Below are 13914 nucleotides of genomic sequence, written 5' to 3' on the forward strand. Positions count from 1 at the left end.
GAAAAAATAGACAAAATAGACAATTGATAGGTGAGTGTGTTTATATTCAATACAATTGGTTTTGCATAATTATACATATACATTGAATATGCATTGGCAAAGAAGAAAATAGCCATATAGACAAATGGCTCTAATAAATACGGTAAAGATGTCAATGCTAAGAAAAAGAAATAGTTACTTTGTACATTGATATTTTTCCTTTTTTTATCGCCATCAGAAAAAGGAAGACAATGGCAGAGTGGAATAGCAAGAGTCTTTTTTAAAGAAAATAAAGACAAAAAGGAAGATTGCGTGGGGAAGATTTAAGATGATTTCGTACCTGCAGATGTGGAACAATAGCTCTCCCTCTTTGTCGTTTTCCCGTAGTCATTCAAACCAGTGCAGACAACATTGATGCATGTTGTAGGTCGCAGGTTAAGGGTCACGTTGGGAAGAGGTGATATCGAGACCAACATGTCATCAACTGCTATCTTGTATGTGTGTATTGGCGGGGAAGGCTGGTCGTCTGGGTCCACGTGGCACGTGACCATAAATATGTCCTTCCCGTCTTCCTCCCCGTGAGACTGAATTGTCACCGATATGATGTCATTAGGAGGAGGATCTGTGATGTTGTAATTGTAACGTAATTCATTGTCATAACATCATCAATATTTCGTTGAAATCATATGTGTTTTAGAGAGTTATCTGCTTTAAAAGGTTAAATTGATGATACAAAAACACTTCCTTTGCCTTGAACTCTTTCGAATTTCTCGAAATTCATTGATGATAATGATAATGATAGTGATGATGATAACAATAATGATATCGAAAAGACAATAATACAATGCATATATAGCACATCTTCTATCTAGCCAAACTATACCCGGCGAGGCACATTGGAAAGCAGGATTGGAAGGAATATGAATATGGTATTATACTACAGACAACATTACAAACCTATACAGTGTATGATTTTGTGAAAAAGACCGTTCTTTAGATGAGCTTTGAAGGAATACAATGTTTTCAGAAAAGAGACTTAAACCAGGGGGGGGGGGGGGGTTCTAGAGAAGGAGAGACAACTCCTGCTCTCCTTTGAAGTCATGCGCGGCACCGCCGAGAAGTTATGCGCTTAACTACAGGTGGAAATCAGGTGCTTTGACAAAAGTGAGCACCAACTAGCGCTCTCACATCAGGAAGGACTTGCCCAAACTGCAATTCGCTATCTCTTTCAATGTGATGACAACAATGAATTTGTGTACCTTGAATTGGAGCAGCGAAACAAAATGCAGTGAAAAACTGACAAGTTTAAAAGCACGCTGGAACCCGCTTTAGCCAAGTACTTTATTTGAAAGATCAAAATATCACAGATTAAAAGATAGAAAACTAACATGCCCAAATGTGCGCATTATAGAAAAATATTTTCATTTCATTTCAATTGCGCGTCAAGAAGAAAATAGAAATACATGTTTATAATATTGAATTCTTCCCTTAATTATTCTAAAGCAATTCGAGTATTTCATTAAAAATTTTGGGTGAAATACAGCTAGTAATTCAACGAAAGGTGAAATGCGTTCTTCGTCTCCAAACTTAGTCTTGCAACTAGAGCGGTGTCGAGCATGACTTCAAATTCGATTTCGATTTCAAAACGCTCTCTGACCGGTAGCCAACACAAGCTTTTCAAGATGAGTGTAGTACGATTCCTTTCACATGACATAAATGCATTTCCAGCAGCAGAGTTTAGTGGTCTTCACATATTAACTCATTAAAAGATGATATAATAATACGCCAGGAGATTGCAGCAATCAAGAGGAAATGCCAAATTCATAAATATCTTCTAAATATTCTGTGATGCTACGAAGGGGATGGTAAATTCAATGACATGATTTCGTTTTGTTTTTGTTTTGTTTTTGTTTTGTGTTTAATCGTTTGTAATGTAAATGACATGAAATCAGAAATATACTTATCGGGCGACAACAAACAATGGGTATGGTAGCTCAATGTCAAAATAGTTTGATCTTCTAGTCTATGTGAAGACGGATAAAGACGATAAAAACATTTAAAGGGGATGGCGAGTAATTGATCAGTGGGAATCAGTGGGAATGCTGGAGAATGATGGTTTAAATGTTTGTGGGATTCATTTAAGAGTACATTGTATATCTATTGCTGTGTGAAAATTATTTGCTTCAGAATGGTCTCGTATTCAAGTAATGTGCAGTTAAATGTTAGCATGCCTGTACAGTGACGAGGCATTAAACTGCACATAACTTGAACTTGCACATAACTTGAACATTAGACCGTTTTGAAGCAAATAATTTTCACACAACAATAGATATATAATGTACTCTTAAATGAATCACACAAGAATTGGAACAATCATCCCCAGCATATCCACTGATTCCCACAGATCAATCACTAGCCATCACCTTAAAAAAAAAAGAAGTGATTACGCTCTAAATCAAATCAAAGTGTGCAGCTGAATAATCACGTTGAATCACATATAAAGGAGAAAGGACAAGTGTGTGCATGCATGCGTGCGTGCGTGCGTGTGTGTGTGTGCGTGTTTGTGTGTATGTAGGCATGCTTGATTATAAATATTCATAACCCAACCGTTCATTTGTTTTCCGTCTCTTTAGAGCTATGCCCCTTACTCTACCCCATTCATATTCAAGATTTGACGTCATTGGTACCAACTTTGGAAGAGCGTAGACAGCAGCCATTAGAGATTACCTTTTGGACAGTGCCAGAGAGAGGCTGAGGTCGAACCAACTCCGTTCGTCGAAGAGCATGTGAGGTTAATACATTCATTAGGGCGTGGCGAGAGGATGGCTGAGCCGGAGCTTGATGAGGAGAGAGTGGTATTCCCAGCCTCAATGGTGTAGGTGTGGAGGTACGGGAACGGCTGGTCGGTGAAGTTCACTTGACACGAGATGACGAGATTTACCATGTTATCTCTTCCTCTCAGCTCCACAGCCTCGATGGATAGAATGTTTGGTAGTGGAGGTTGACCTGGTCTTGGGGTGGCCGCTACCGCGACAACTACGGGATCTGGCTGACCACCTAGGAGTTGGAAGGATACAGGATTGTAAAATTTAAATGAAGCTTTGAAGTATCATTTGAGACAGAGAATAAATTCGGTTACAGGGAAATTTCATCGCTTTCATTTGTTGCTTTATAAAACACACAGAAAGAACAAAATAGAGAAGAAGGTCAGTGAAAAATTTGGGAAAACATCTGAAACATTATCTGAATTATCATGAATCATAACAGTTTGGAGAGTGTTTATGATGAATTGGCTACACTCTTGGATGTAGGTGTTGAACACATCTCTACGGTGTCAAAAAAGGCTGAAGTAATGTTCTACCTGAAGAAAAAAAAAAGGAAATTAGAAAAGTAACACTTCTCTACTCTCTGAATAGAGAGAGCTGTTCAACAGATACGCAAGGCTGAGCTGCAAATTTGTATTATGCTGTAATCTTTTACAATTGTATATTGTACTTTTTAAACGTGTGTACAAGTAAAAAAAAAGTTCATCAATTTAGTTATATTAGTTCAGTTCAGTTCAGTTTTTATTTCTGCATTTCAAAATCAATACAAATCAACAAAATACTTACATAGTCATTTACACAGCTAATATTCGTAACGTTTGGATCTTACATACATTTTTTCTTTTTTTCAAGAACGAATATCATATATGAAAGGAAGCAATAGGAAATGATAGGAAATAATAAAAATGAAATGCAGGGGACCATCATCATAAGCTAAGCTTGACGAGGAAGATGGCCCCAGGTAAAGAGATACATAAAGAAAATCTTGCCACTCACTGAGTGGGGGGTAATTGTGCGAAGGGCACAATAAAGAGATACATAAAGAAAATCTTGCCACTCACTGAGTGGGAAGTAATTGTGCGAAGGGCGTGCGGTGCAGTGCGTTGTGCATTGTGTTGGGATGAATCTTGGTTTGTACGTTGAGTGTTATTTTGAGTATCAGTGTGATGAGGTGAATGTTACTTCAGTTATGGCCGTCAACTCATTGTTTAGGGTGTTTGTTGACCAGGTGGTATGAATATTTATGTGTCAGAAGTATACTGGATTATGAGGGTGTTTTTTAGTTCTCGTTTGAAAATGTTCAACGACGTACATTGTTTTAAATTAGGGGGTAAAGAATTCCAAATATCTGGTCCATTATGTTTTAATAATTAGGCCTACTGTTTGACTACAAATTGGCACAATGTTGATAATATTTCCTGAGAATAAACGTGCTTGTGAACAATGTCAAACAGAAAAAAAAAGCATCAAATCGAATATAAGTAGAACCATTCATGACTATATTATGTTTCAGATGGTTTTTATCAATATTCACACGATTACTTCTTTAATGTTTCTTTTTGCATAAAAGGCAACATGATATAGAGGTGACTTTTCCCTTTGATATCCCATGCTGGAAATACAGTGTGAAACACTATGTGAAGCAGTGTGAAACATACAGTGATTTTTTTTCACACTGAAATTCGGGTGTTTCACCACAGTGAACATACTGTGATTCATCAACACACTGTGATTCATCAATTCACAGTGTGAAATAGTACATTTCTGCGTGGAATTCATTGTGAAAGAACATATGCCACAGTGTGAAATCATCTTCACATTGTTAAACTCGAGCGTGTTCACATAGGTTTTCACATAACCTACAATGTGAACGAATTGTGAACACACTAAAGGTAGTTTGCTGTCGTCAGCATGCCGGGTTATGTATAATCGTAGAAATTCATCAATACATGTGTGTGTGTACGTACGTGTGTGTGTGTGTGGGGGGGGGGGTGATGAAGCAGAAGTTCTGTCATCACCAGCATTCATCATGGGTAAAAAATAAAATTAAGACATTAATTTTGCATCATTCATTTTTTTTCTTTTCAAAGACATTGAATGTAGGATGGAAACTTTGCAGATTACTTCGCAGATTAGTTGCGTTTTAAATCATAGTACAAATGAATATACAGAAACTCACCGAGAATTTGAAGAGTTACGGACCGTACAACACCGTAAACGTGGCACTGCAGAATGTCACCATCGCTGGCGGAAGTAGGGGTAAAGGTGAACTCACTCTTCATGTCGTAATACGAGTAACGATCTACGCCGTACGTAAAGCCTTCGGAGTAGGTCACGCTCTCAAAATACTCATCCACAGTAGTTTGGTTTCCTGGGGAATAAAACAGGACGACTTTTTTTATTTTCATTTCATGCATGGAAAAATCTGGCAATACGGGGCATCTGGAAATTTGAAAAAGAACTTCGATGGAACGAAATACTCGACGTCCCAACTATTGAAACCAATTCCGTTTACTTTGATTGAACGAACACATGTGCTTTGACACAGCACTTTATTTTCTTCGAGATTGTTTGGCTAGACAATGAAAATTTTTTTTTTTTCGGCTTTAAGAGTATATGTCGGAAGTGATGTTAAGAAAGTTTTGCTAGCCACCATCTTATCTTCACGTCGAGGAATTTACTCTTATTCTCTTTTCATTGATAAGAACCCTGAAATTTGATTTTTCTTTTAATGAGACTCTTAAGTAACTTATTGGGTGATATACTTTAAAAGTATATGATAGATGAATGCAATGATTAATGTGAACCTTACCAAAAAAAAAATAATATTAAATATAAAATGAAATAGCCTATAAGGAGACTAGCATACGTTGACCCTCGCAACGAACTCCAACGTCCTGTCCATGTCCGCATGAAGTTGAGAGGTAGGATGGGAAGCAGCCCCACGGCCATCGGGTACACTCCAGAAGGGATCTCTCGTTACCCGTCGGGCAGTACGTATAGTCATCAATCCAGATAGGACCCGTGCCCTCCCCGAAGTGTGCTCCGACGTGCACCGATGCGGCTGATGTGTAGCCAAGCTGCCTGCAGACCGCGTGTGCCTCTTTGATGTCCCACCCTCCGTCACACACCGTGCCCCACTCCCCGTCGCAGAGTATCTCAACTCGCCCCTCTCCATCCTTCCCTCCGCTAGGACCGACAAGACGGACTGTAAAAGGAGAACAGACATTCATCTTGCATTTCACTTTTTTTTTGGGGGGGGGGGGGGGGGGGGGGCAAAATATTAAACAATCTAGGAGTCAACAAAAAGAAAAATATATACATGTATATACCAGAACTCCAAAGAAGCAATAATCTGCTTGTATCTGGAGCCCTAAAACACAACAAGAAAGTACTCTCTAAAAAAAAATCGAGTGAAAATATTCACTGTTAAAAGAGTGAATACAAAAAAGATTGAATTTTGGATGAAATTGGAGTGAATTTTGAGCGAAAATGTTCATTTTCACTCATTTTGGAATGACGTCAGGGATCACTCCAAAATCTTCGAGTGTGAATTTTGAGCGAAAATGTTCATTTTCACTCATTTTGGAGTGACGTCAGGGATCACTCCAAAATCTTCGAGTGATCCCTGACGTCACTCCAAAATGAGTGAAAATGAGCATTTTCACTCAAAATTCACTCCAATTTCACTCGAAATTCACTCTTTTTTGTATTCGCTCTTTTTAGAGCGAAAATTTTCACTCGATTTTTTGGAGAGTAAAAAACAATAAACCAACACTTTTTGTGTTATGGGCCAATGCAAAAACAATTAAACCAACATAAAAAAAAATGCATTTGATTATGTTTTATAGGCTTGTGATGATGAGTTTGAGTGTGTGTGTGTGTGTGTATGTGTGTGTTCAAAACGAGGACACACACACGAACTATACAGTCATTTAAACCGAGTACGCACAGAGAACCGAGGACGTCCTTGGTATGCAGACCATTCCAAACTGTCTGCTTTTCGCATGTTTTCGCATGTAGGGGTACTTGTTTTTAGGTCCTTGATTAGCATTATTATAATAAGTGTTCGGTTCACAAGAGTCCTATTGACACACAGGTCCTCGGTAAAATTCTTGTGGATAAAACAGGTCCTCGGTTTCCACTGTAGACGCGTTTGTGTTTGTGTATGTATGTGTGTGTGTGTGCGTGCGTGCGTGTGTTAGGGTTGATTGATTTTTTTTTTTGCATGAATAAAATTAAAGGGGAAGGCGAGTAACTGAGCAGTGGGAATCAGTGGAAATGCTGGGAGATGATTGTTCCAATCCTTATGGGATTCATTCAAGAGTTCATTGTATATCTATTGTTGTGTGAAAATGATTTGCTTCAGAATGGTCTCATATTCAAGTAATGTGCAGTTTAATGCTTCCAGGTTAGCGTCCCTGGTCAGTGACGGAGCATTAATCTGCACATTACTTGAATATGAGACCGTTCTGAAGCAAATCATTTTCACACAACAATAGATATACAATGAACTCTTGAATGAATCCCATAAGGATTGGAACAATCATCTCCCAGCATTTCCACTGATTCCCACTGATCAGTTACTAGCCTTCCCCTTTAACATACCAAGGGCTAAACGCTCTATTTATTGTCATTCTTACATTTTATGTAAAATTCAAAGCAAAATGTACACCATAATGGTAATATACTTGAAATGTCATTCCATCCTGCAAATTTAGCAGCTAGGCCGCCAAGTGAAAGGAAGGAATGAAATAAAAAAAAGTGAAAACAGAAATCAGTTCGCTTAATCTTTATATTGAAAATAAAGTTATAATAAGTTCTGTTTGCTGTATGTATTTACTTAGATACATGCCCGTTAACGCCCCTTTCATACACAGTGTCACTAATAAAAAGGTAAGTACCCATTGGAATACAAATATGAGAACTGCAGGACACTGGGGTTTCATTACATACAACAAAAAGGCTAAGCACCTCGAGATGTAGACTTCGGTCGAGTCTTTTATTGAACTTCAGTGCCTACACCTCGTCAACATATTTTTATGTTACCTTTGTTGGTAAGATTATTTAAGATAGACTTTGCTGCGGACAATTTATGTATATGAAATGGAAGGGTGAACAGTTCTGGTTGAGGTGAGGATTTAGAGATTTTCAGAAACCACTCTATGAGATGTCAAAGACCATGTAATTCTAAGGGCTATCAAAAGTTTATTTAATTAAGATCGGTTTTTGAATGGCTGGAATATCCAAAAACTAAGTAAAATAAAGAGATCCGAATAAAAGGCTTCTTCTGTAGCCTTTTATCATCATAACTTGTTTGGATATCTCAGTCGTTTTAAAACCAATCTTCATCAAACAAACGTTGAATCCTGTGTGAATTACATGTTCTTTCATATTTCATAAGATGTTTCTCATTATCTCACTTAGGAATGTTCAAACCATGAATCCGCACCTCAACCAGTACTGTACATTCCCTTTAACACCCATGTTGTATAATGAAATTAAGCAGACCAAAGTTGTCATTATGGAGAAACTCGAACAGTTTTTTTTTTTTAATGATTCATAAGTTATGAAACTAAGTAGCGTAAGGTACATACGGCGCATATGGCAAACATAACCAATGTCCTGCAAAAAGACTCCGAGCTCGACATGCTCTGCAGCTAAACATGCACAGTATGCACAGTCAGGAGAAACGGGGAAAACACCAGAAAGCCGCATTACCGTATTTCGGAATTTGTCGGGGGTTGAAATTGATCCTATTCTGGACCCTAATTCAGGATAGCTCGGCAAAGATTTGAAAAACTCTCCCATATTAAAAACATTGTCTGGAAATAAATTACCAAAAGACCCTGCATCTACTCGAATTTTCGGAAATTTTTCTCCGAATTGGGTACTTAAAATATACCCCTTCCCCTCAAAAATCAAACAAACTAAAGACGAATAATTACAACACAATGAATGAACATCCGGAACGCTCATGAGGTTCAGAAGATACTGATGAATACGAGAGCCAGAGTCATTAAAGTTGGTCCTTGATATAAGGCAGAGATACGTACGAAGAAAAATTGCATTTTAAATTGCATTTTATATCATCATGGAAAATAAACAGGCCGATATATTTAGATCACGAGCACTTAATATTTGTTACACAAAGGAGTTGCGATAGCACAAGTATAATACGTATCTAAATAGATAGATTATAGAAAGTGGTTCTGAGTTCCATTTCCATCAAATTCATTTTGTTGTTCTGGAAAATAAATTTGTATTGATAGCATCTGAACTGGAACGAATGTGTCTGTTTTCTAACCGACTCACACTATTTTTATTTTGTCTTTCCTTTCTTTCTCCCTCTTTCTACAGCCATCTATTTTCATGACTGAATCAGGGGATTTATGAAAGTTTCAAATCAAAGCAATGATAAAAAGATAATGCACTGTCACCTAGCACCCGTTAAGTCGCAAAGGCTATGTTCGAGAGAGCAGGAAATGACGTCAGATTTTATATTAAAGTAACCAAGATTGTATACACTAACAATGTGACATACATACTGCGGCACATTAGTTAAGACAGGCGAACGAAGAAATAGAGAGACAAACAAATAGACAGACAGACAGACATACAGACAGACAGAAAAGGTAAGGAGAGTTTTATGCCGTCAAATTATGGAAGTCTGCAAGTCCAACGTTACAATGCTTTCGAGAGTGAAATTTGGAAGGATTCCAAGTAGATCATGTTACTCACCAGTCTTGCCATCGCACGGCCTCGAGCAGTGGGTGCCGCGGAAATTGTAATATACCGTAGACAGTCCGTTCAGAGCGTTACATTTTCTTCTCTCGTGAGAAGTGAGACAATGTGTATACGGTGTCCGTGATGTCTGAACCTAAAAGTCTTCTATTTTGACGCTAAAATAAATGCTGTACATCACGACATCAGCATGATAAAATGTACTGTCTCGTACAACCACTATGGATGTAACTTGTTATAACTCTGTGACTTCAAGGAAGTAGAAACTATTTTACGGTATCGTGAAAATGGCGAATGTTATCGTCGCATACAGTGAAAAATACCTGTAGGAATTCATAAGACTTTCCTTCAATTAAAGTGGAATATAAGAGCAGAAAACATTTTTCTACAAGGCAAGGAAATTTGTATGAATGTACACCTTTGTCATCGCTTCAGAATTTTATCGCATATATTTCCTTATCAATTTTAGTAAGTAATAAAACGAAATACTGCTGCTCGTACATGGAAAATAACATAATAATGCTTTTGGCAGTGGCTAAATCAGGTGGGCCAATTTGCATTGAAAAATTCTACTTCGATGCCATTCTATTCGCGGGAGTGAAGTCGATTCATATTTTTTACTTCATTTGAGGGATATCCAACACAATGTACTTAAATTAAAACAGCATGGGCTTATTTGATTTTTCTTTCCGTTCGCTCTATCTGTAATAGAGAGATCGCTGATGGGAAAAGCAGTTCTGCCTTTTCCCTATCTCTTAGAAAACGCGAGATGCACCATCGAAAAATGCCGCGTAACATTTTCGTTATCGTTAAATCATGTTCATTAAATGAACTTCGCAAAGACAAATCATTCTCTCCATTCTGAAGTTATACTATGTTAAATAATCCTTCTTTCTTTGCTTTGAAGACGAATTTTCTTCATCCAGCCAAGTTTGCTTCATTTCCGTCGCTGGAGTACATCACGTCTAGATAACTGTAAATGGAACATAGAGAGAAGGAACGCATTCAATCGCGTAACTTGTAAAATATTTTGAGTTTAGGGTGACATTTGTGGAAAAAATTATGGAAACAATTATTATAATCGTATAATTGACCAAAATTTGATTGCTTGAGGTATGACCAATCTTTATCATAGATATTTCTACTAATGACGAATTTGAAACATATCCACATCAAGAGAACTATAATAAAAAGGTATTCTACAAGAGGGGAAAAAATGATAAAGAAAATAGAGAAAAAGAACATGCCTAGAAGTCTTCCGCTTGGTCTGATCTAAAGTATTAAAGCGTTCGACATTGCTCTTAACTGGCTGTAATATGTTAACGTATACATGATGCATATTCACAGGAAGAAATTTCAGAGCTATTTCGGGAGTTGCATTAGATTTAAGGTTAGCAAGTTGGCAAAATATAAGATGTTTTTGGACATTTTCATTATTTGTTTACACTGATGTTATGCATCGAACCAATGTTTTAGCTTGTTTTTCATTTTATAGATTCTACCGGTCATGCTAGGAGAGATATGGTAGGGCGTACGTTGAGAAGGCAACCGTGATCTGCCCAAGCAGTGGTTCACCGCTGGGATGGTAATGAAGTGAGTCGGTCTACATTCCTAGTTTGTAGAAGTCCGTCTGTCCACCAGTTTGTATGAATATTTATTCATTAATATCTCCTGCTTGTTTTCCGAGTCATTCCTCTCCTAAAATGGTTAGCACAAAGACGCAAGAATGAAATGAATGAGGGATGTATGATATGTTAGCAATAGTTGGCTTCCGTCCTATGCCAGGTTACAATGTTATCATTCGGAAGAGGTTGAGACCTTGGAACTGTATGACTCATATCCGTTTTGGAGATGATCATTTCTTTTTCTTATTCAACCCTTTTGCTTTGCCCGTTTGGAGTAGATTTTGCGCTCTCAAGTTCGTCATTGCAAATTAGTTTTCTTCCAAAAATTACTGATACCACCGACTGATTCCCCTGCGTATATATCAAAATTAGTTGCGTGTATTCCCTTTTACATGATAAGCAAATAGATAGAATAAATCCATCATACTTGGCTTCTTTCTTCTTCTTTTTCTTTCTTTTTTTTACGAATGTAATCCTTTGGATTTCAATAGACCCACCACTCAAAACATTCATGTCATCCTTATGACAACAGAAAACTAAACATAATGCGCGGTATATGCATATCATAATGTGTATTATTATGTTCTGTTATATCGTAATTCATCTCTTTTTGTCTGTATAAATGCCCCTATAGAAACTCCCATATTAAGTATCAATCTCATCCACTGTAATCATTCTTATCATACACGTAATTTTCATTGCACTTGTTCTTACATTATGTTGTTGTTGTTGTTGTTTTTTTCATTCAGCAATCTGTGTAATGCAACATTAGTTGACATCGGTTGGACGAGAGGGCAACTCTACTACTCAATACATTAATGGATTGCATTTTTTTTATGTGATACCGTGGGTTTTGTTTGATTTTGTTCGTATTTTGATATCTATATCTTACAGAAGTGTTAAAGGAAAGGTTTGACAGTAAAAGTTATTGGACAAGGTTTAGCAGCATGAAATTTGAAAAGTCCTCGAATTGTATGACTTATATCTTTGCTCCTATTCTCTCTCTCTCTCTCTCTCTCTCTCTCTCTCTCTTTATGCAACAAACACACACATTATACACGCGCACACTCTATCACACACACAAACATAAACGAAGATACACGTATATGTACAAACACATAATTTCTACAATGTCTACATTTGTTTTTGTGAAAACAAAGCAGAAGAACAAAAATAAGGATCAATACATTTTGATCAACAAGAATGTGGGGGAGGGGGCGTGTCTCCTTTGTCAATGAATACAAATTTTCCTTAGAGTTTATTTCGATATAAAAACGGTGCTCCATTGAAGACCTTGCGGGGGGATTCCCTCGTCATGTGACGTCAGAACCCGGAAGCCGGAGATCGTTTGTGTTGGTAACTTTCCAAGAATACTGTGACATTGAAGTGGGCAGAAAATGCTACCAAAATAGCGACATTTAATCCGAAATAGAGCGAACATTGTGAGAGGTAATCAAATTCAGTTTGGATTGGATGAATGTTTACATCAAAACTGCAGTGTTGCCAAACGTTTGACTTATTGGAGGGTTCATTCCATTTTGTCTCAAAACTTCCTAGTTCATATTGGATCAGCCTATTCACACTGCTGTTTGTCGACACGCCATTAGTTATCCTATCACCATTTAGATACCAGACTGCGTCTTCAGCTCCAAACACCTCCTCGCCTGTGCACACAGCTGTAACTTCCTGGTCTGGTGTTAGAGGGCTTGGCACCTCTAATGTCACACTCGTGCCGCCTATACATGAGCAATTTCGAAAACAAAATCTTTAATGAATCAGAACGATATTTGAACTTAGATAAGCAAGATTAAAGCAGTAAGATGTAATGAATTAGGAGCAGTGATGTACCAAAGGCTGCGATTTGCAAATTTTATAAATTTGTTCTTATTCAAATAGTTTGCCATTTGTTCAGGTGGACTTTTATGCAGTTTTGACCCAAGCTCTCTACATCTGGTTGTATTTTATTACACTTTACAGTTACCTTTATCAAAGTTGTGGATCATCAACGCGCGGATGCCATGTTAACAAAGCACCAGTCAAATGCAAATCCTATAAAAAGAAAAGAATTAGATCGTGGGTGCAGAGTGTTTCTTTAAAATGTATTCAAAAATATATAAAAATGCTGCATTGTATGTGCCGGTTATCCAAAACATATGAAATGTAAACTGCTTACCTGTATGAGAAATGATAAATGAGAATATTCCAAGAAGGAATAATATTCGTCTGTTACCCGTCATCCCGACCAGCATCTGTTAACACCTGAAAGGTGATGATTGATGAAGAATAAAGAGATTTTAGAATTCAAGACAAAAAAAAAAAAACTGAGGTCAAACTGATACAGTTCAGGCGTAGGAAAGATTCATTCACATTACATCGTCATGGCGTTGTTTACATGAAGCAAGTTGTGGCTTTGACAACATGAAAGAAAATAGGAATATTTTCGGCGTGAAAATGAAAAATAGAAATCCTGGAATCACCGTGAATCAAATTATTTGTGTCGAGATGAATGCGAAAAGAACAAGTCCTATGTCCTAATATTAATGCCAGAGTCAGGCGAGTACCGCGCATCCATCGGCAAGATCAACAAGCTTTGAATAAAGCTCTGCAAGGGCGTAATGATATACGAGTGTGCTAAGCCCATTTGCTTGATAGTGGCTTTGTCCATCGCTCGCTGTATTAATCCGCGTCAAACTCAACAGCAATCGCCATGAATTATCCATGCCTAACCAACCTCGAGATAT

General features: G+C 37.5%; 1 protein-coding gene across 1 annotated transcript; it reads right to left on the reverse strand.

The window, feature by feature from the left end:
* Positions 1-302: 302 nt before the first annotated feature.
* LOC139744081 (uncharacterized) lies at positions 303-6037 on the reverse strand. The gene is made up of 4 exons (XM_071654539.1): positions 5674-6037; positions 4984-5175; positions 2707-3036; positions 303-601 (listed from the first exon to the last, which is right to left on the reverse strand). Exons 1-4 carry the CDS (start codon positions 6035-6037, stop codon positions 303-305), a joined length of 1185 nt encoding a protein of 394 aa, XP_071510640.1.
* Between the last annotated feature and the right edge of the window lie 7877 nt (positions 6038-13914).

This window comes from Diadema antillarum, unplaced genomic scaffold, assembly GCF_040938485.1.
Source record: "Diadema antillarum isolate AM-2024a unplaced genomic scaffold, OU_Dant_1.0 seq00001135_RagTag, whole genome shotgun sequence".
NCBI classification, from domain to species: Eukaryota; Metazoa; Echinodermata; class Echinoidea; order Diadematoida; family Diadematidae; genus Diadema; species Diadema antillarum.

Coding starts and splice junctions, on each gene's coding strand:
- LOC139744081 (XM_071654539.1), bottom strand. CDS start 6,037: ATGAATGTCTGTTCTCCTTTTACAGTCCGTCTTGTCGGTCCTAGCGGA. Junction 3,037..4,983: donor CGTAACTCTTCAAATTCTCG/GTGAGTTTCTGT, acceptor TCCAACTCCTAG/GTGGTCAGCCAGATCCCGTA. Junction 602..2,706: donor TCTCTGGCACTGTCCAAAAG/GTAATCTCTAAT, acceptor ACAACATCACAG/ATCCTCCTCCTAATGACATC.